General features: G+C 41.6%; 1 protein-coding gene across 1 annotated transcript in view; it reads left to right on the top strand.

The window, feature by feature from the left end:
* Positions 1 to 19,787, top strand: part of abcb7 (ATP-binding cassette, sub-family B (MDR/TAP), member 7) — a 23,138-nt gene extending 3,351 nt beyond the window's left edge. Inside the window, exons 4-16 of the mRNA XM_034597651.1 lie at positions 590 to 709; positions 3,445 to 3,577; positions 5,326 to 5,594; positions 6,274 to 6,362; positions 8,000 to 8,087; positions 10,071 to 10,245; positions 10,483 to 10,640; positions 12,956 to 13,119; positions 13,284 to 13,413; positions 13,797 to 13,968; positions 15,714 to 15,817; positions 16,387 to 16,494; positions 17,874 to 19,787. Of these exons, the coding sequence (XP_034453542.1) occupies positions 590 to 709; positions 3,445 to 3,577; positions 5,326 to 5,594; positions 6,274 to 6,362; positions 8,000 to 8,087; positions 10,071 to 10,245; positions 10,483 to 10,640; positions 12,956 to 13,119; positions 13,284 to 13,413; positions 13,797 to 13,968; positions 15,714 to 15,817; positions 16,387 to 16,494; positions 17,874 to 18,092 (1,929 nt within the window). The 3' untranslated portion in view covers positions 18,093 to 19,787. The remainder of the gene's footprint in view (positions 1 to 589; positions 710 to 3,444; positions 3,578 to 5,325; positions 5,595 to 6,273; positions 6,363 to 7,999; positions 8,088 to 10,070; positions 10,246 to 10,482; positions 10,641 to 12,955; positions 13,120 to 13,283; positions 13,414 to 13,796; positions 13,969 to 15,713; positions 15,818 to 16,386; positions 16,495 to 17,873) is intronic.

Below are 19,787 nucleotides of genomic sequence, written 5' to 3'. Positions count from 1 at the left end.
TTATCTTCTCTTTGCAGTGACATGCATAGATTGATTGTCTTTGGTTAAAGGCAGGTGTTGGGCACAGTTTCACAGTTATTTGATAAGAGGTGCTGCCTTATAGCAGTGCTGTAACATGATGCCACCATATTGCGTGGATTAGAGTAATTACTGCATATTCGTTGGCCGGTGCAGAGTCCCAGTGGCAGGTGTGTGGTAGAGTTTGGGTAAACAGCCATTTTGGCACCAGTGGGCTTTCAACCTCAGCTGAGATGACAGCTCAGGTGTCTCCCAGGCTTTTAGTGTCAGGCTGGATACCCATGTCCACCTGGAGTCTGCTGTCGTAGCTTCTCCTGGATCCCCCGAGGGAATCTCATTGACATTTGATGTACCAGGTGTCTGCCCAGAGAGCCATGTTTAGGTCATCCCAACTGTCACACTGAACACAAAATGCAAGTTAGTTGTGATAATGAGTGAACATCAGGAAGGTTAGAAAGTAAACATGAGAGTAAATACCCTCCTGATCTCTGCCTCACAGGACAGATGAGTTGAACAAACTTGGGGGACGATGATCTGAGGGCATACTAGTCTTTTGTTTTCTTCTCCACAGCTGAAGGAGGTGAATTCAGCCAAGATCCTGTCGGCAATGTTGACTTATGTGTGGCCAAAGGACAGACCTGACCTGCGGGCCCGTGTGGCCATTTCTCTGGCCCTGCTTGCTGGAACCAAGGTAAGGTTATCGTCAGCGGCATCATGAAAGATGTACTTTCACGTTTTACTTCTTTGTTAGTTTTTGTCGTATAATGTCCATCTGTTAAAGTAGTTTTATTCACCCATACTCTGCAATTGCAGATATTTTTGTTTTTAGTCCAGCCACTTAACACTGAGGAAGACTTTGGTTTATATTTAGCCTTTTTTCACAATTCGGCTGTTTTACCTTCAAACTGAAATACTAATTAATCGTAGTTAATCTTTGATTACATTAGGACCCACATTTTCAGATACAACTTGGTAAAACCGAAAAAAAACTCAATAAAAACTTGTTGCATAAGTTGGACTCAAATTAGTTTCTCTGTTTTTTTGAAGTACATCATTATATGTAAATAAGGTGTACAAGAGAATATTTAAATGGTAAAACAGCAAAGACAAGAGGAATACTGCAAATACTGTATCTCATAACACAATAATAGCACTGATCTAAATTACGTAAAATGAAAGCAAAAAATAAATCACAGCCCCCACCACCCATCATACCAGTATTGCTCACATCTGTGTTTATGACATTGATGATGCTATTGATGGTTTTGACAGTGTTACAAAAATTTGGACAATGTGTGAAATTATTGTAGACAGTGCAGTTATTATCTCTAGGATTTGTGATGTGATGCATAATTGAGGAGGTGTTCATTAATTTTCCCATGTAAAGATGTCTTGCAGTCAGGTAAACAACACACACAGTCATAATAAGAATAATAGATTGTGTAAGTGGCTGCTGAGGTTATGGAAATTAAATTCACCACCCTCACTCTCTTTTCTTAGTTTGAGTATTTTTTAGTGTTGGGTAGGTGTTCTACATTGAAGTCTGAGGTTTTAAATTTGTCCGATAACTCCTGAAATCTCTGTCTGTCTGGCGCTCGCATGTCTCGAGAAATGTTCATCTTATCGACTTCACCCGTGGCATTTGTATTGTTAAGGAGGCAAGGAAGTGCAGTGTTGAATTTGAAAACGATTTGGACACAAAACATCTCTTCCAACTACACCTTGGATAAGAAGATGGTCTAAGTTAAGTTGCACTTACTTTGTAGTTTGGCTTTTTTTAAGCTAATGTACTTACATGATTCTCTTACACGACTCTCTTAGTCTAAGTAGAGTTAGGCAATCAGGCCAAGATTCATTTAGTTGTACAGGATACAGCATGATCAAGGTTACATTATATTTATTTTTATTTGAGGTAAACTCCAAACCACAGTTAAATAAGGTTGCATTTTCTAAAGCAGCATGAGTGCTCACTATAATTACACTGTGTCAAAAACACTGTGCATTAAAAACAGATAGTATTTTTTTAAATAATGAACTGCCAGCATTAATCAGTGAATGATGTATCTCCTCTTCCTTTGTTGATGGTCTCTAATTTACACCCTGGAAAACAATCACACACACTCAGCTGCTAAATAAGCATGTCCTGCTGCCCTCAGCATGGCTCCCTCTAGTGTATGTTAAGTAGGAGAGAGCACACTTGTGCAATCCAATCTATTTCCACAATTTTCCTGCTTGGCTGGGGTAAGACTCGATTTCTCCAGTTTGCCTGTTTGAGACGAAGCCACCAGCAGTGCAGAGGCAATTTTTAAATCAGCTAAATAATTATGTGGTTACAGCGCATCACCCCTCCGCACTCCACATTATCAGTGACATTTTCATTCCAAATAACTGATTATGTAGAAGCTCTTGTGTTTGTTGGCCTCAAACGTTGCCCTCTCCGTCTGTGTGTCATGCTATAGGATGAAGCTTATTCATGACAGCCTGGAGCCTCTTCTCCATTACATGACACAATATCTCTCCTATGAGATGACATATCTCCAGGTACAGATTGACAGGGTGTCGATTTAATCTGCCGTGTCGAAAATTAATGGATTAAAATAGAGCCCATCCAACCTTACCGTGTGTTAGTGGTAAAATTGAGGAATATATATTTTTTTGCCATGTGCTGTTGTCTTGGTAGCAAAGTGGCAGGGTTTTTTTTCCTCTTGAAGGGCTCCAATTGTTTGTCCATTGTATAATACCCATGTGTATAAAGTAAGATCCCTGGAGATGTAGCCTTTGTAGTACAAATGGTGCATTATTTGGTGCCTTTTTATACAGTCCGAGCACAGTCGACGTGTTTTTCTTGAACTCTTGTTTTTATCTAATTATTTTAACTGTTTTGTCTGAATTATATCCTGCAGAATTTGACAGGGGTAATGGAACAAAAAGAAAAGTTAGAAAAAAAAAAAGCTCTCCCGTGTGTTCGGGGTTGAGAGGTTCAAATGAAATGGGTTTCAGATGAAAATGCTTTGGTGTGCTGCTGTGTTCTCCGGCTGCCCTAATGCACTGCAGACCGCCTATCCTGAGTCACACAGCTGTCCCTGTGCTTTTAATTAGCCCTAATAACCATTTCAATTCCATTAGCAGGAAGCACCAGCAGAGCTAGTCAGGAAGAATCAGCACTCGCACAGCATACCATACATTTAGGCAGTGAATCCTACATAACCTTTTCAGGTGCATTCAAGGATATGTATGTATGTGAAGCACGTGGGGTGCACATACATAGATAATGTACAGCGGACCAATGGCAAAAAATGGCTCTGGAATATATTGAGCATATGTCTATCTAATGGGCTATTTGAAACTATTCTCCCTCTCTTTTTTTTTTTTTTTTTTCTCGTTCTCCCATCTGAATGTGTCCTCCTTCCCTCTCTGCCTCCCCAGATCACCAATGTGACGGTGCCCTTCATGTTTAAGTATGCAGTGGACGAGCTTAACCAGATGTCGGGACACATGCTGAACCTGAATGACGCGCCAAGCACAGTGGCTACCATGGCAACGGCCGTGCTGATTGGCTGTGAGTCCCAGACTTGTATTGCACTGGCAGGTGCCGCGCTCATCAGAGGGGACTGTGGGACGGCCTGTTATCTACAGGATGACCTTTCCCAACACATTCATATCAATGCCACTCCGCAATCTCTGCCTCCCCCTCACATTATTTACATTATGTGCTCTGTCTGAGTTCACTTCTATTAATCCTTACAGCCCTCCCTTGAATGCTGACGACTTTTCAGTACTATACCTGTGTGCTCCTGAGGCAAACAGAGCTGGATACATTTTCAAAGCAGTGGGGAAGAAATTACTAATATCCTTTTGAAAGTGGCCAAGAGGCCAGGGATATTTCTTTCACTTCTTCCCTTAAGAGAGACTCCCTTTCAGGGCTGAGATGCGAGAGTGTGAATTTGAATGATTAGAGGATTTTTTTTTTTTACTCTGAGCTGCTGATGAAAAGCTAAAATAAAGAAATTGTATTGTGAACCTAACACCCTCTGCAAGTCACTCCGGCCTTGATTGAGATCAGCTTGGATGCAATGTACACTTCGCCCTGTAGCCACTTATTTTAATGAGCCCATTTAGGTCTTGCACACTAATGCTGTGTGTTGAATAACTGGAGCACATGAACAGGACTCCAGACAGGACAAATTAGGATGACGAGAAAGAATGAAGGATATGCTTTTAAAGAAAGAAATTGTAATCTTTTGTTCCTTCGTTGCGACACACGTGAGTTGGTACTTTGAGCCTGTGGTGTCCAGGGTAATTCGGATGAAAAGGTTGTATAGTTCTCTACCTACCTTGTCAGATGTGGACACATTGTTCATTAGACGAGCATTCCTATTTAACGCCACATTACAGCCCTGTGAGGACCGGCAGACAGAGCAATTATTAACCTGACTCCTGGTCTCAGCAGAAAAGTCTAGTATTGACACAGCTCGCTGAAATCACCACAGAAAGGCCATGTGTCATTTAAACACGGACTAAAATTAATTTCTGACAGCCATGCTCGCCATCTGCTTGTGTAACAGTTTGAGAAATGAGCGGAATCAAATAGGAGTAATTTCTTGGATTTGATTAAGTTGGTGATTTCATTGAATTATAACTCCCATGTAGATTCTTTTTCAAAACTCAAATTATACAATAATAATAACATTTTATAGGAAGACTGTTGAGTGCATCCACCCTCATCAGTGTGGATCAGCCAGAGAAAGTGTTGACGCAGACAGTGGTGAAATCAGGCCCATTCATTGACAACTCATTGTCACATCTTTTCATGACACTCTTACGAACTCCTCCTCCCCCTCTTGTAGTATTCTGCTAAAACATGTTGCTTGCTCTCTGCCACACGCACACTCAGCAACACTACATGGACATAGATTTCCTTGCCTCAGTCTGCAGTGTGCTGGTCTGCCACAGTAGCGAGGCTTTAGACAGCATCCTGCTCTGTAATTACAGAGGCTTGGAGAGACTGCTGCTGCAGCACTGCAGGGCTTGCAGACCTGAGATGAAGTGGAAAAACTGGACCTGCCACCTCACACATGCCCTTACTGTAGAGCATGTGACATACCTCAGCCTGTTCCTGTCTTAACTATCTCAATATTCTGTGTTACATCTTCCAGGACAGCGAAGATTTGGGTCAGATTCTTATTTTGCTGCTCCATAACAGTCATGTCTGTTTGGGATGGGGGATGCATTTTCACCAGATAGCACCCAGCAGCGCTGCTTTTCACAGCTGTTGTGCTAAACTCTCGGTCTCCTCTGCTATCCCAGATGGCGTGTCACGGGCTTGTGCGGCCCTCTTCAACGAGCTGAGGAACACTGTGTTCGGCAAGGTGGCCCAGAGCTCCATCCGACGCATCGCCAAGAACGTCTTCCTCCACTTGCACAATCTGGATCTGGGGTTTCATCTCAGCCGCCAGACAGGAGCGCTGTCCAAGGCCATCGACCGTGGCACACGAGGCATCTCCTTCATTCTCAGTGCGATCGTCTTCAACCTAGGACCCACAGTCTTCGAGATGGGCCTCGTCAGTGCCATTTTGGTGAGTTGTTGTGTGAAATTAACCGACAGATGTTGGTAGTCATTTGCTCTGGCCATTAACTTATTGTAGGATACTACCAGAAACACTGCTTACAATCTCCTGCCTCTTATTTCATTTTGCTGTTACTGATTCAGTTATTAATGTTAGTACAGGACCGTCCATCACCTAAACACTCTTCAAAGCAGATTGTCCGGAAATTAATTGTTGGAATATCGTCTCATTTGCATTCTAAATGGAATATGAATCCCCATGAACTTTTGGTGGCAACACGGAGCCCATTAGTGCCAATGATGAATCCCAAAGCTTTTGTAGCAGCTTAATGTCCTCCTGCAGAGTATGCCCTAAACAGATGCCCCCTCCTTGGCCAGCACTGGCTCTTCTATAGCTTCCTGCTATTATTCCACTCTGGACTATAATGTCAGCTTGCCTGTAATGACGCCAGACTCCATTGCCCAAATAGCTAAAGCATTAGCACGATTACTTCTAGTAGTTTCCCGTCCATTTGTAACACTCAATTTCATAGTGGAATGATCAAAAACACTGCGCTCTCAGAACACCTTGTGACGCCAGCAGTGGAGCCTGATGGTCTGATGTTGCCGCTCCAATTTTTATCACGAAGCTGTTGAGTCACAGCTTGTAAAATATGCTTTTGTCTGAACTGTGCTTTTCTCTTCTGTAGTATTACAAGTGCGGTGGGCAGTTTGCAGCAGTGGCCTTGGGTACCTTATCATCATACACCCTGTTCACCATTCTCATCACTCAGTGGAGGTAACAACGAGGATGTTTGTACTTTTTCTGTAACTGCCTGTAATTCTATTGATTGTCTTGTTTGTTATGTCGGAAAGTGAAGTTCAGCTCCTTATATACTTGGTTAATGTTCTTAAATCTCCAGAGGGCATATGGTGATAGAGAAAACCTCCTCAAGGGTTGTGTCTACATTTTAGCTGACTCAGTTCTGGAGGACATTTGCAAGGTTGCAGTGCCTGTCAAATGCCTGAACTAATTGACGCGCTCTGAAATGTCTCACCATGAAATTGAACTTAAAAATTGAGCTCCTATCATGCTGCTGAGAAATCTGCAAGCAGGTCCTGACTGAACTCTCAAAAACAGCACCAGGGTAGTTGTAGAAATGATGGACAAGGTGGTTGAGTGTAGAAACAAACAAGGGTCACTGGTTTAAGAGAAACAAACCGGGTCTTAATTAATTAAGCTCAATGCAACTCTGCTTCATTTACTAACTCAGATAAATTCTCTCTAGACTTCTTAAAAAATTAGCCCATTGTAGCACATGATTACATTTGTTTGCCTCCCTACACTGACTGTTTGCCAGCTACAGAGTTAATTTAATTCTGATGTTTGTCTACAAGGTGTTAACTGCTCTCACCCCTTCTTTACGTCTTCAGAGACGTCAGAGACACACTTGGTCCTGAGCAGACAGAAGTCTTTATTCAGATGACCTTGTTATCGAGACAGGACTTTCTTTTTTGCTACCACTAAATTACAGAGCTCTCTTCTCCCCACCGTCCGAAAACAAACTTAAGCTCTTTAGCTTTTAACAGTGCTTTACTTAATGTTATGCTTCAGTTTAACCAGTTCATTTCGTGAAGTTGCTTTAGGCCTGTGTTGTCAATATGAGTTTTGTGTGACCATGTGTCCTTAATTAATTATCACCATTGTGTTTGTTTTTATTTTGATAAACCGCTATGGATCAACTGTGTTGTTTTGTACAGTGCTATATAAATAATGTTGGGTTGAACTATACACAGCCTTCTCTAGGGGAAAGAGAGCCACCGAAGTCATGTTATTGAAGGAAATAACAGACATTGAAATAACAGACAACATAATGTAAAGGATCTACTATAATTCGCTTTAATTTGCTATTATTGGGTTACCAGTTTCACATCAACTGTCAACAAATCTTTGTTTTCCTTTTTTTTGTTTCTCTTTTACTCTAAAAACAGAATAACTACTATGACCTTAATATTCGAACATACAGTATTTTTTTCTTCACATCTGGCTGAGGGGGTTAAGCTATCCTCTGACCAGAAGGTCGGTGGTTCGATACCACTTCCCCATATGCATGCTGAAGTGTCGTTGGGCAAGATACTGAACCCCAAATTGCACCTAATAGAAAAAAGTGCTGACCATATAATAACTATATGAATGTGTGTGAATGGGTGAATGGCAAAAACCTGTACTTTAAAGTGCTTTGAGTGGTCGTCAAGACTAGAAAAGTGCTATATAAATACAGAGCATTTATCTTGACAGTTTATTAATCGTTTGCCGTGTACCTTTTTCCACATCCCTTCTGAATTCACATTTAATACGGCCTCATCGTCTGCCATCTGTACGGAAAGTTTATCATGAGCGAGACAAGTGATGTGTGCATGTTTCTCTGCACGCAGGACTCGCTTCCGGATAGAGATGAACAAAGCAGACAATGAAGCAGGCAACACAGCTATAGACTCCCTTCTTAACTATGAGACTGTAAAGGTAAGATCCAACCTCCCCCACGTGTATACACACACACACACACACACACACACACACACACACACACACACACACACACACACACACACACACACTACCACCCTCCTTTCAAACCATCCCTGTTTAGCTCCTCGTCACTTGTATTTTTTCCTGTTCACTTAAGCCAAAAACATTGATTTGAAGAATTATTACTTGTCTGTGTTAATAGTATTTTACTGCCATGATTATTAATGAAAGAAAAGCTCTCACACACACACACGCTCTTTTTATATTCTCTTACCCTGAAAAAGTTTTACACACACACTGTCAAAAAAAGGACAAATGATGCTTTAAATTCAGTTTTTAACTGAAGTGAGAGGAGTGACAGGAATGACTAAGAGGGTCGAGAGTCACATTCAACTCTTCTATTGCTTTACTTAAAGATGGTTATTGTATTTCCTTTAGTTATTATAGAGGAGTCTCACACCAGCCCACGTACAAAGGTTGGTCATGGAAAATTTGGTGATGGAGTGACTTTTTGTCGGTTTTGTCTGAACAAAGTCAGTTTGTAAATATTGCCCATCTCCTGCTTACATAATATGTATCCTGCTTTACTTATTTACTATCACGTAACACAAAGAGAAGCAGTATATCATCACAACTGAGAAGTTGATTGTAGATCATAAAAATACTGTCATAGTTTTGACCTGAAAGATAGGTCTTTATTTGAGTCAAAATGTCTGCTAAGGGTTTACTTTGCTAGGCACGGTAATCCTAAATCTTAACCTTCTGCTGTTTCGAAGTCTCTTTCGAGGTAACCCTTATTGTAGACAAAACACATGAACACATAATCAGCATCAAGTTTCGGCTGCTTTGTTTACCGTCCCAGATATATTTTGGTATCTGTGTTGTTTTCTTTGCTGTATTATTTGGGTCCTGTTTTCCTTAACGTTTTTGTTCTGTGTTATTTTGTGTCATCTGTGTCAATGCGGCCGGATTTAGCATCACTCTGAGCTGTGAGTGTGCATATGTAATTAGATCTCCGCCCACTCAGAAATCCGTTCCACTTTCACAAAGGGCTGGAAGAGAACCTGAACGCGGTGCCTTGCACTGCTTCGGTTCGTCCTCCATGTGCTACTTTTCTTCCCTTCTCCGTCTCTCGCTCTGGTTCCCTGCATTTCCGTATATGTAAATCAGTGACAAGCCGGTAGCAGCACAGCACCACTGCCGTTAGCTAGAGAAGCAAATCGCCCACTTAACGAGCAGAGAAACAATAGTGCAAACTAAACAAACAGCAATATTAGGTAATTGGCAGCAGAGTTGAGGAGGTTGGTTGTTATGATCATGCTGCGGTTTTTATAGGCTGAATTTAAAAGATGTGCTTGTGGCTGATTCATGAAGCTTTCTCTCTAAATGATAGCTACATGTCTTAATCAAAATTTGTATGCGAGGTGACACTTGAGAGAGCAATCTGTGCGCTGTGGGTAGATGTCTGTCTGAGCTGCTACAGATCCTGTGATTATTTAACTTTCAAGTGTTGTTTTTGCTTTACTTATTATTATATCTGCCTAATATTTTATAAACTTCTATTTTGCCACGAGCACTATCCTCTGCCAAAGCTTCAGAGCTGCAGCCTGCTCAGTAATGCAGACTCTGGATTTTGTTCCATCGCCCTCCACGTCCTTTAAGATCAGTGGGGAGAAGATGAAGCTACAGAGACATGAAAAAGTGCTTTAGAGGCCAACTGAGACTCAGGCTACGCCCAGAGGGGTCACTGAGAACAAATGCGGCCTTGAGGCAGGCTCTACTTAAGTGTCCATCTGCCTGACACTGCTCTCCATGCTTCCTTAACCTTTAACCCTAACCATATTTTGTATCTCTCCCTCTTTTTCTTTCAACTTACACTTTCTTTCCTTTTGTAAATCCTTCTGCGGTCTGCGTGCCCTGTGCTCCCCGCTCTCCTCGCTCTCCTCCCTCCATCCATGTTTCTCATCTCTGCTGCAGTACTTCAACAATGAGAAGTACGAAGCTGAAAGATATGATGCATTCCTGAAGGTTTATGAGTCATCCTCTTTAAAAACCACATCCACGCTCGCCATGCTCAACTTTGGCCAGAATGCCATCTTCAGTGTCGGCCTCACTGCCATCATGCTGCTGGCCAGCAACAGCATCGCAGCAGGTGAGTGGGTTTGGGGTTATTTTGGGAAAACCATTAAAAAACATTTGATTCCATCCATGTATTACACATCACCTGACTGGAATTTACCTGTAACATTTGTTATCTTCTTCAATAACCTGAAAGAAGGAGGTGTTTGAGACATTTTTTTTAAGATCATATACCCAGTGAAAGATGCATGATACAACAGAGCTAGATTATGTGTGCATCTCTGTAAGTTGTTCTGTCGCTGTCATGCAGGTACGATGACCGTGGGAGACCTGGTGATGGTGAACGGTCTGCTCTTCCAGCTCTCCCTCCCTCTCAACTTCCTGGGCACAGTGTACAGAGAGACCAGACAGGCTCTGATAGACATGAACACTCTTTTCACTCTGCTCAGCATCGACTCCAGGATCAAGGTACCGTCTTGGCCAGACATGCTCTGATCCACTCTGTGGCAGTGATTCACAAAATGTTTTGTGTCCATTCTTTTTCTTCCTCTAACAAAATAGACCAGTGGAGAAGAACTTGTATACACTGCACAGTGAATATTTTGTCCAATATAAATTTGATAAAGCCTTGAATTGCATCGGTGGTTCGATTTTTAACACACCACTGAGGTATTCTAGCTTCCACTTCTAGCTGCATAACATGGATAACTTAACTGCATGTGCTTTAAAAAATGATAGGTTGTAGTCAAACCTAGTAATTATGTGCTTGATGTGACTCAGGTGCTTCCTCATTGATTGCCACGTGTAGTGTACTTGCTGCATTAGAGATATAATTAAGATATTCTGGATACAAAGAATTGCAGAAGAGCTGTGAATGGCACATTTTTGGTGATTTATTCTGAGTAATTACTTAATCAGTAGAAATTTCAATTGGTGCACTATTCATTTTTAATGGTTTCTTACAGTGTAACAGTTTCATTGTGTTAGTCACCAATCACAGTGAGGTTTTGCAAATAACTGTACACAAGGTGGTTTTAGTTGTGTATTTTATTTAATTTTTCCACTATTAGAGGCTTGTTGTTGTGCCTGTGATTTTGGTGCAGATAATCTTTTCAGTCAGTGATGGCTCCTCTAAACAGAGTAAATCTGTCAGGTTGAGGAAGGAAGAGAGAAACTGTTCCAATTGTTCCTTTTTGAGTTGTTTTTGTCAAATGTCTTTTGTTTTGCTTTTTGCCTGTTTTCATTTGTATTTTTTCAGTGCACACTGCACGTTTTTTCAGTATCGACTAATCTGTTATTTCCATATTTTAGTCAATTAATCACTGGGTCTATGAAATACTTATTGTGATTTACCTCAGCCTAAGGTGATATCAAATTATTTGCTATATACACTCAACAGTCCAGGACGCCTAAATTGTGAGTTTGCGTTCATATATGATCATATATTGTATATAAAGGTGGAACTCGTGTCTCCACTTGCTCCCACTATCCAGAAATAAAGCCAAAATATCCCTAATACGCATGCTGCCATCTTTGCATTAGCAATTAGGGAATGGGATCATTTTTATCGCATCAACTAAATAATTAAACGTAAAATAAATGTATTTAACGTGTACTTTTTTCTAGTTCTGTCCATGTCCCATCCTCTAACATGGAGGATTTATGACATGTACTGCATCCAGCCAGCAGGGGGACAATCAAGACGCTTTAACTTCAATTTTGGGGAACTGACTTGTCATCCATCTTTATATACAGTTGACAAATGATTATTAAAATAATTTAATTATTATATGAATGGGCTCTCTAGTAATTGACCAGGCTCGAGTAACATCTCCCTGTTGGTATAACCCGCCTATCTTTAAAGTCACCCAGAAAATACAAAGTTATATTCAAACATATGAAACTAGCTCCTCTTTCAAAACTGAAAGATACAAATTTGCCAAAACGTTCAACCCTCTGTGTTTCTTCAGTGGGATACCTATCAGTTGTTATTGTGAGACCTTTTTAATTTAATTCAGCTTTGTTTTTTTGTTTTGTTTTTTGAACACAACAACCCATCTTGTGTCAGAAGAACACACACACACCAATGTGCACCTGCTGGTTAACAATGTAAATGTTGTTACCGTCTCTGGAATTACAGTAGGGGAAACAAGTCTGTCCAGCTATTCTTAAGCATTTTATTTTTCATCAGTAATTCTCCTCTCCATTGTGATTCCCTGTAGAATGGCACTGCCCGGCAGGCCATTACTGTCTGAATGCTTTGGTTATTTCTGTATAGCACGTGTGCCTATTATGTAGATGTCAAATAATTTTATTTCGGCTTTTTACATCCGTTTATACAAATCGACAGTGAGTTATTTGTATTAATTGGCTGAGGTGGATGATGGGTGATTATGTTGCTGTTAGGTAGAATAGAATCAGAGCAGAACAGGCTTTTACTCTCTGGTTAAGGCTGTGTTTTATTCACTGCTGACCTTGATTACATCTCAGCACAGTAGCTCAGCTCAGTATGTTCCCAAAGTTTTCACGCCTATTGATCCGTCAGTCGCTGTGAAGGGCAGGGTGTGAAGGTTCAGATGGTCTTTTGAAATGACCTCTTGAATATGATGTGAATGTCTCTGCTTTAAGCAGCCTGTGTAGGCTGTGTGCTCCACTATTATCCCTCTTTTCAAGGTGTTGGAGTAACGTTGCATCATGCTGCGCCTTCTCTGCCACTGGCTGTTCTGTATCAATCTCCTCTGTTTCTGTTTCATCTGTCTTAACCCTCTGATGGTTTGCTCCAGGAGAGGGATCTCGCCCCGGCTATAGCCGTCACACCGCAGGAGGCCACCATCCGATTTGAGGACGTATATTTTGAATACCTGGAGGGTCAGAAGGTGTTGACCGGAGTGTCCTTTGAGGTGCCTGCTGGGAAGAAGGTGGCCATCGTTGGTGGCAGCGGATCTGGGTGGGTTGGCTTTCATAGAAATACACAGACTGTTAAACCTTTAGCCAGTGTGTCATCTCATTTGTATGTGCAGTCAGTCGTATCATCAGATATCATCAGTAGACTGTGGGGGTACAGCTCACAGACAGATTGGTGCTGACGATTGATTCCACGTCTGGTTGCAGGAAGAGCACTATTGTGCGCCTGTTGTTCCGCTTCTTTGAGCCCCAGCGGGGGAACATCTACATAGCGGGACAGAATATCCGAGACGTCAGCCTCGACAGCCTGAGGAAGGCTTTGGGGGTCGTACCTCAGGTATGAGACACACCAACACAATCAAATAATTGATTTGATAATAATGAATTATAATCAAATTGATTTGACATTCTTCACCACAAATGAAATGTACATTTGAGAGTAATTATTGATAATTATATAAAACAAAGTGGCAGCTTAGAACATGTAACATTAACAGCAGCATTAGAAATAAACTGAATTCCATTAAGTTTTAACTGCAATGGGCTCAGAGGCTGATCTGAACAGATGGTACATGAACAGTATTTTTGTCATTTGCGTTCTGTCTCTTCCTCCCTCCTGCCCTGGTCTTAGTAACTGCAGTCCTCTGTTTCTGTCGCTGCTGCAATAAAAACATTCTCTGAAGCCTAATTTTTTTCCCCCTCTAACTGCGTTGTTGTCAGGATGCCGTTCTGTTCCACAACACCATCTTCTACAACCTGCAGTACGGGAACATCAACGCTACACCAGAGGACGTTTACCAAGTGGCACGTCTAGCAGGCATCCATGACGCTATCCTCCGCATGCCCCATGGCTATAACACCCAGGTTGGGGAGCGGGGCCTCAAGCTGTCAGGTTTGCTGCACCATTTTGACTACTGTTAAAATATGGTCTCTCAGCACAAGCAGTTGAAAGAGCTGTGTGTTTTGTGCGTCTCCCTGGATGGTTCACTAAGCTGGAAAAAACAACAACAAACAAACCGAAAAATACAGCTGTTATCTGAATAACTGGCTACTAGTAGTTTTATTCCAACACATATATTCTGGACAATTTCTCTACAATTTTGATTATTGATTGTTATATTCATGAAAGATTTATTTATTTTGTCAATTGATTAATTACTAATTGATTCTGTAAAGTGGCAGAAATCAGTCAAAGCCAGTTCCAAATCAATTTGAACATGTTTTAAATCCACCACCAGTGAATGATCTATTATTGATTTAATGATTTATTTCAATAGTTGCTGATTAATGAGTTGTTCTAGTCCCGGGTTGCTTTACTGTGAAATGATAAAACATTTTCTAATTCTAATAAACAGTTTTAGCTGTTAAACTTAATCACATTCATGACTTGTGTTAGTTACCTGCTCATTATTATATGACAACAGAAATGTTCCAACACAGAATATCATCACGTTATTATTGATCGTAAGGTATTGAGTATAAGATATTTTTATATTTGACGCTGTCAGTTTTGCCCTCTTAAACAACTGAAGGCATATTTCACTCAGTTGGTTATTTCTGTGTAGGTACTAGTGGGAATGACACAATTGCCAGTCGTCTAAATCTTCTACTCATCATTATGAAGTTTCTCCTGCTGCAGGGGACATACTGTTTATTGAGAAACGTATTTTACAGGATGTCTGCTGTTAGGAACATTGGCATAATAAACAGGGTGGTTGCAAGGCGCTGCCATGGAAGATTTAAGTTAGCAAAGATCTAAATTATTTTCATGTTTCTGCATAAATATTAGTTTGAATATTTATAAGGGAATATGGGATTTGAAATAGTTTTGAAACTGTGATCATGAGCTTTTTCTTCTAAAAGTAGCTAATTAAAATGTATCTAATTATTAAATGTAACATCAAGTCATGATGGGACTTGGGGGTTAATCTCTAGCAGCATCTTCATTTTTTTCATGTCTTCCTCTATGTAGTGTATGAACTTGGCATGTTGCCTTACAGTTATTTTTATCCTTATTTGATGTGCAGCGATAACACAAGACGGTGTAGTATTTGGCTCCTAGCATCACTCTGCAACTCATTTAGCCCATGTAAACACACTGTGAGCACTTTCACTCAACATTCAAGATGCAATTACTGGCAGCACAGATTTCTTTCTGCGGAGTGACAGAGTTAGTGAGTGAGCGAACGGACAAAATAAAGACATGACTAACTTCTCATTAATTCTGCCGCTGTTGTACGTGACAGCTGCCAGTGAGTTTGTGAGACGGGGGGGGAGGAGGTGTTCAGGGAGGTGGGTAGTCTGGGCTGTTAGGCTCCTCACTTCCTTCATTGCTGTTCTCCACTGGGTGGATATTCATATCCACTGAATGCCGCTTACTTTCAAGAGGCCACACACAGCTCGTGTGCAATAAAGGCTGAGTCAACTTTTTGCATCCTGCTGATTTTCCTTTACAGTTCAATTAAAGTGGCTTCTACCACTTTGAAGCCTGTAGCATTAGGGTTGTCGAAGTATTGGCTGCAAGTTTGAGGTGCTTATCTGATGAGTAGTGCCAGAGACCTGCTGTATATTCACGTCTTTCAAAGCTATTGTCTTAAGCCTGCTTTGCTTTTATTGATGTCTGTCTCGCCGTTTCAGGAGGGGAAAAGCAACGTGTCGCCATCGCCCGCGCGGTTCTAAAGAATCCACCCATTCTCCTGTACGACGAAGCAACATCCTCCCTCGACTCTATCACAGAAGAGGTGGGCCTGACAGTGCACGAACACATACACACTGACAGATGCAGGCCTGCGTTCATGACTTACCATTCTCTGCCGCACGTACAGTTTGACACCTCAACAGACCCTGCATACACTTTTATCAGAACAAACACCCACTCACTCACCTGCTGAAGGTACACAGTAAGACACACGCACACACACTCCAGCTCATCTTAAACTCCACAGTCTTTGTAAATGTTACATTTAATAAGAAAGTTCAGTGTGTCCTCACTGAACTTCAAGAAAAAGAGCGGGGCAGTAGACGTGGCTGTTAATTGAGATTTTCTCATCACGAATAAATTATCATATGTAAACACTGGGTAGAAAAACATATGAAGGTGGATGTTGCCGAGCAACTTTGTGTTGACTTAGCCGCTTCTTCAAATCAAGGTTTGGGAGTACATTTCATATATATCCTGTCATTCATGCACTTTTCTTTCTTATTATTTTTGCAGACCAGCGTTATTGCAAACCTGGGGAACTATTTTCCTTTGGGTTAGGGGATACTCTTGTTAACCAAGTGATTATTATATTTGTCTTATGTCTTGCAGAACATCCTGAATTCAATGAAGGTGATGGTAAAGGACAGGACATCAGTGTTCATCGCCCACAGGCTCTCCACAATTGTAGACGCGGATGAGATTATAGTGCTCAACGAGGTAAGAACTCATCCGTTTATTTTTTACTTGATCTTGTACCTTTCCCTGATTAACATTTCCAGTTGTCATGTCAATTTCATAAAAGCAAATTATAGGAAGGTTCAGAGTTTCCAAGTAAAAACATGCGCAGTGTTAATTGCAAGTCCAATTAGAGGATTGTGCATTGAAGGGAGAGATGATGGACTGCACTCTGCATGACCCTCAGCGCACCGGGTCTGCCAGCAACAAGTAGCCTCCGCTTTTGCCGCTCATTTATTTTCAGTTACCTTTCTTCACTGTACGTGATGAAAACATGCTTTGTTTAGCTTTTCTCATTAACTTGAACAACAACAGGGCACGGTTAGTTGAAGTGAATGTATTATTTTCTCCATAAGGGCTCATTAAAGCAGTCAGACTCAACTGGCTGTTCTGGTCAGATGGCGTGTCTTGTTTTTCTCGGTGACTAATAATGTATGGGCCAGCTTCCCAGACGCTGATGAGGCATTATCCAGGGCTAAACATGTCTTTCATTGGAGATCGTCATTCCGATGCCTCGTCTATACAGTTTTTAGACCCACGTGTTAAAGTCAGGCTCGAGGTGCCATGGAGACAAAGATGGGATTTTTAAAAATGTGGAAACAATGAATCTCTGTGGTGTATCAGACAAATCCCCAAGTGAAGGAAAAGTGCTGCAGCATGTTAAGGGTTGGGCTTTGAGATGCTTTAACACACGAAGAGATGGAGTAAAGTCAGTTATCATCTAGAAGTCAGGAGTTAATATGAAATGTATTAGCGGTGAATTGACAGTTTCCACCAGTGCCGGATTCAGAAAGGATAAAATGAGGAGAGCTTTCTTTTGAACCGCGGCGAGTGAGCATGTGTTGTTCCATGTTTCCAGAGTCAGATGGTAGGGATCAGAGGGTCGCGGTGAGGAGGCATGTTTGCGTGTGATGTCGCCATGCCGTTTGCTGGTGTCACCAGCAGAGGACTGCCTGGGGTGCTCATTAAAATAACGAGCGGAAGCAGTCACGTGCCTGTCTTGGGTGCACTAAAGATGATGCCAACACCTCTGCATGCTCATGGGAGGTGGGGGAAGAGGGTGCCTTCATTTGTGTTCGACTGTGTGGGAGGGATGTGTGTTTGTTGCGTGTAGATGCACGCATGTGTCTGCGAGGCCGTGTTTTTGCGAGAGAAATGCAACAGTTGTTGGGGAGGCGGCAGGGATTCTAGGTGGGGGGGCAACTCTCCGCAGAGAATGTGGTCAGTGTTGTGTGATCAGAAAGATATGCTAACTATAGGACGTAGTGTGCGTGGCCCCTTCGTTCTCACTTCTCATGTTCAGCTAATTTATGTTTCTATTTTTCCATGATTCGCTTCACTCTCCTCCTTTTCTCTGCCAGGGTAAAGTGGCAGAGCGTGGCGACCACCTCTCCCTCCTCAGCACCCCTGGCAGCTTGTACGCAGACCTGTGGAACACCCAGAACAGCAGAATCCTGAACGATAGCAAGAACTCGACCAAGCCGAAGGCTGAGCGCCTGTCCCAGAAGGAAGAGGAGAGGAAAAAATTGCAGGAGGAGATCCTCAACGGTGTGAAGGGCTGTGGGAACTGCTCCTGTTGAGAGAAGCTGCCACCTCCACGTCTCTTCGTCCCTCACAGATGGCCTATGCTGGAATCCCTGGTCTGTGCAGTATTAGGGAGGGGGGGGGGGGCTACGTCCCCGCTACCCACTCCCAACTCCAGCCAAGCCTCCACCCATGTGACTATACCTCCCCCTCCTCATGTGAGTAAAGGCCAGTGCTCGCCAAAGTGAAGGAGGAGGAGCAGAACAGGGAGCAAGTGTGTTTAGCACTGGCTGGTGTCCAGAGAACGAGCTTTTATGCCAGTTGCCTCAGCTGAGCCAAGCATAAGAGACCTTGTATATCACATACGTGTGTGTAAGACATCTGTTAGTCAACATGGTTGCCCCCCCCCCCCCCCCCTCCTCATTTTTTACATCAGGTTTATTGACATCTTCCATTGCAATGGAAACGGATGAGAGCACACGTAATGATGTACATATGCCTTGATTTGTATTAATTACATTTTTAAATTATTTTCAAAATAAACTGAACCTATAGTTTGCTTTTTATATGAATGATGTGTACATATAGAAATGTGCTCTGCACCCGGGTTAGAATGCAGAATAACAAAGGTTGTTTGAATAACACCATTTCATAAAGCTGATACCTCAGCGCCGTTTAGTCATAATGCACATTGTCCATGATATTGTTCTAAAAATACCAACTTTGGCAGATAATCAAGTCTTCCAGACAAATCGCATCATAATATGGATGTTTGGACGCGTGAACATGCAAAACAGCTCCCCAGTGAATTAGCAATATGTCACAGTCACATTCATGTAAATATACCACTCTGAGAAAAACAAGTGGAACCTCTAATAAATCATGAATGGATTTCACCACACTGGAGCCACATTAAGAGGCAACGACTTGAAAGCCTCCTCTGGGAACATTCCACAGTCATATCATTTAGCCTTGGCAGACGGGCCGCCTCTAAAGAAAAGTTATGTTTGAGATTTTAACCGTGACAGCGTTCTGGATTGTTTCGTCAGAATACAAAGACTTTAAAATGTAAATGTTAATATTTAAACACTGAAACTACACATTTGTCCTCATTTTCTGAGGGATATGCACATTTTTTTAGGAACCTTGCTACGGTGTTGTATCTATCATCTGAAAAAATATTATTTGGGACTCGTACGATACACACAATGTAAAACCTGCGTCTTTGTGTTGTTGACTGTATGAGTACACTGCAGACACATCAATAAATGTTGGCATTTGGCTAAATAACAAATTTTCCACATGGTTTCATTCTGATCAGGATTTGTTGATTTCATGATATAATTAATCCATATGATTAAACGAAAGATGTCATACAATTGATAACAAGTAAGCTTTAATGTCTGTAATTGTATTAGAACAAATGTTAGAACAAATGTTGGGAAACACTGTATTCGACCATTGTAGAACATATTGGCAGTATTGGATAAACAGGGTTTGTGCATAAATATAAGAAAACTTGTGTATGTTTTGTGTATTTAATTCATTCAAAAACTGGCATTCACAGATGGGTCTGTTACTTTATTTGTAATGGTGCAGTGTCTGTCAAGAGAGTGTGTGAATATTGTCATCAGTGACAACATTGAAGGGTTTTCTCTTCAACGTGTTTACAATGATAAACGTTCTCCCTTTTTTTTGGATTAAATTTACCTCGATGCTCAACTCCCGGTCTCTTACAAACAATAAATAAT

The sequence above is a fragment of the Hippoglossus hippoglossus genome, chromosome 10, assembly GCF_009819705.1.
Source record: "Hippoglossus hippoglossus isolate fHipHip1 chromosome 10, fHipHip1.pri, whole genome shotgun sequence".
Lineage (NCBI taxonomy): Eukaryota > Metazoa > Chordata > Actinopteri > Pleuronectiformes > Pleuronectidae > Hippoglossus > Hippoglossus hippoglossus.
The sequence above is the reverse complement of the archived record's forward strand: the minus strand, read 5'-3'. Positions and strand labels throughout refer to the sequence as shown.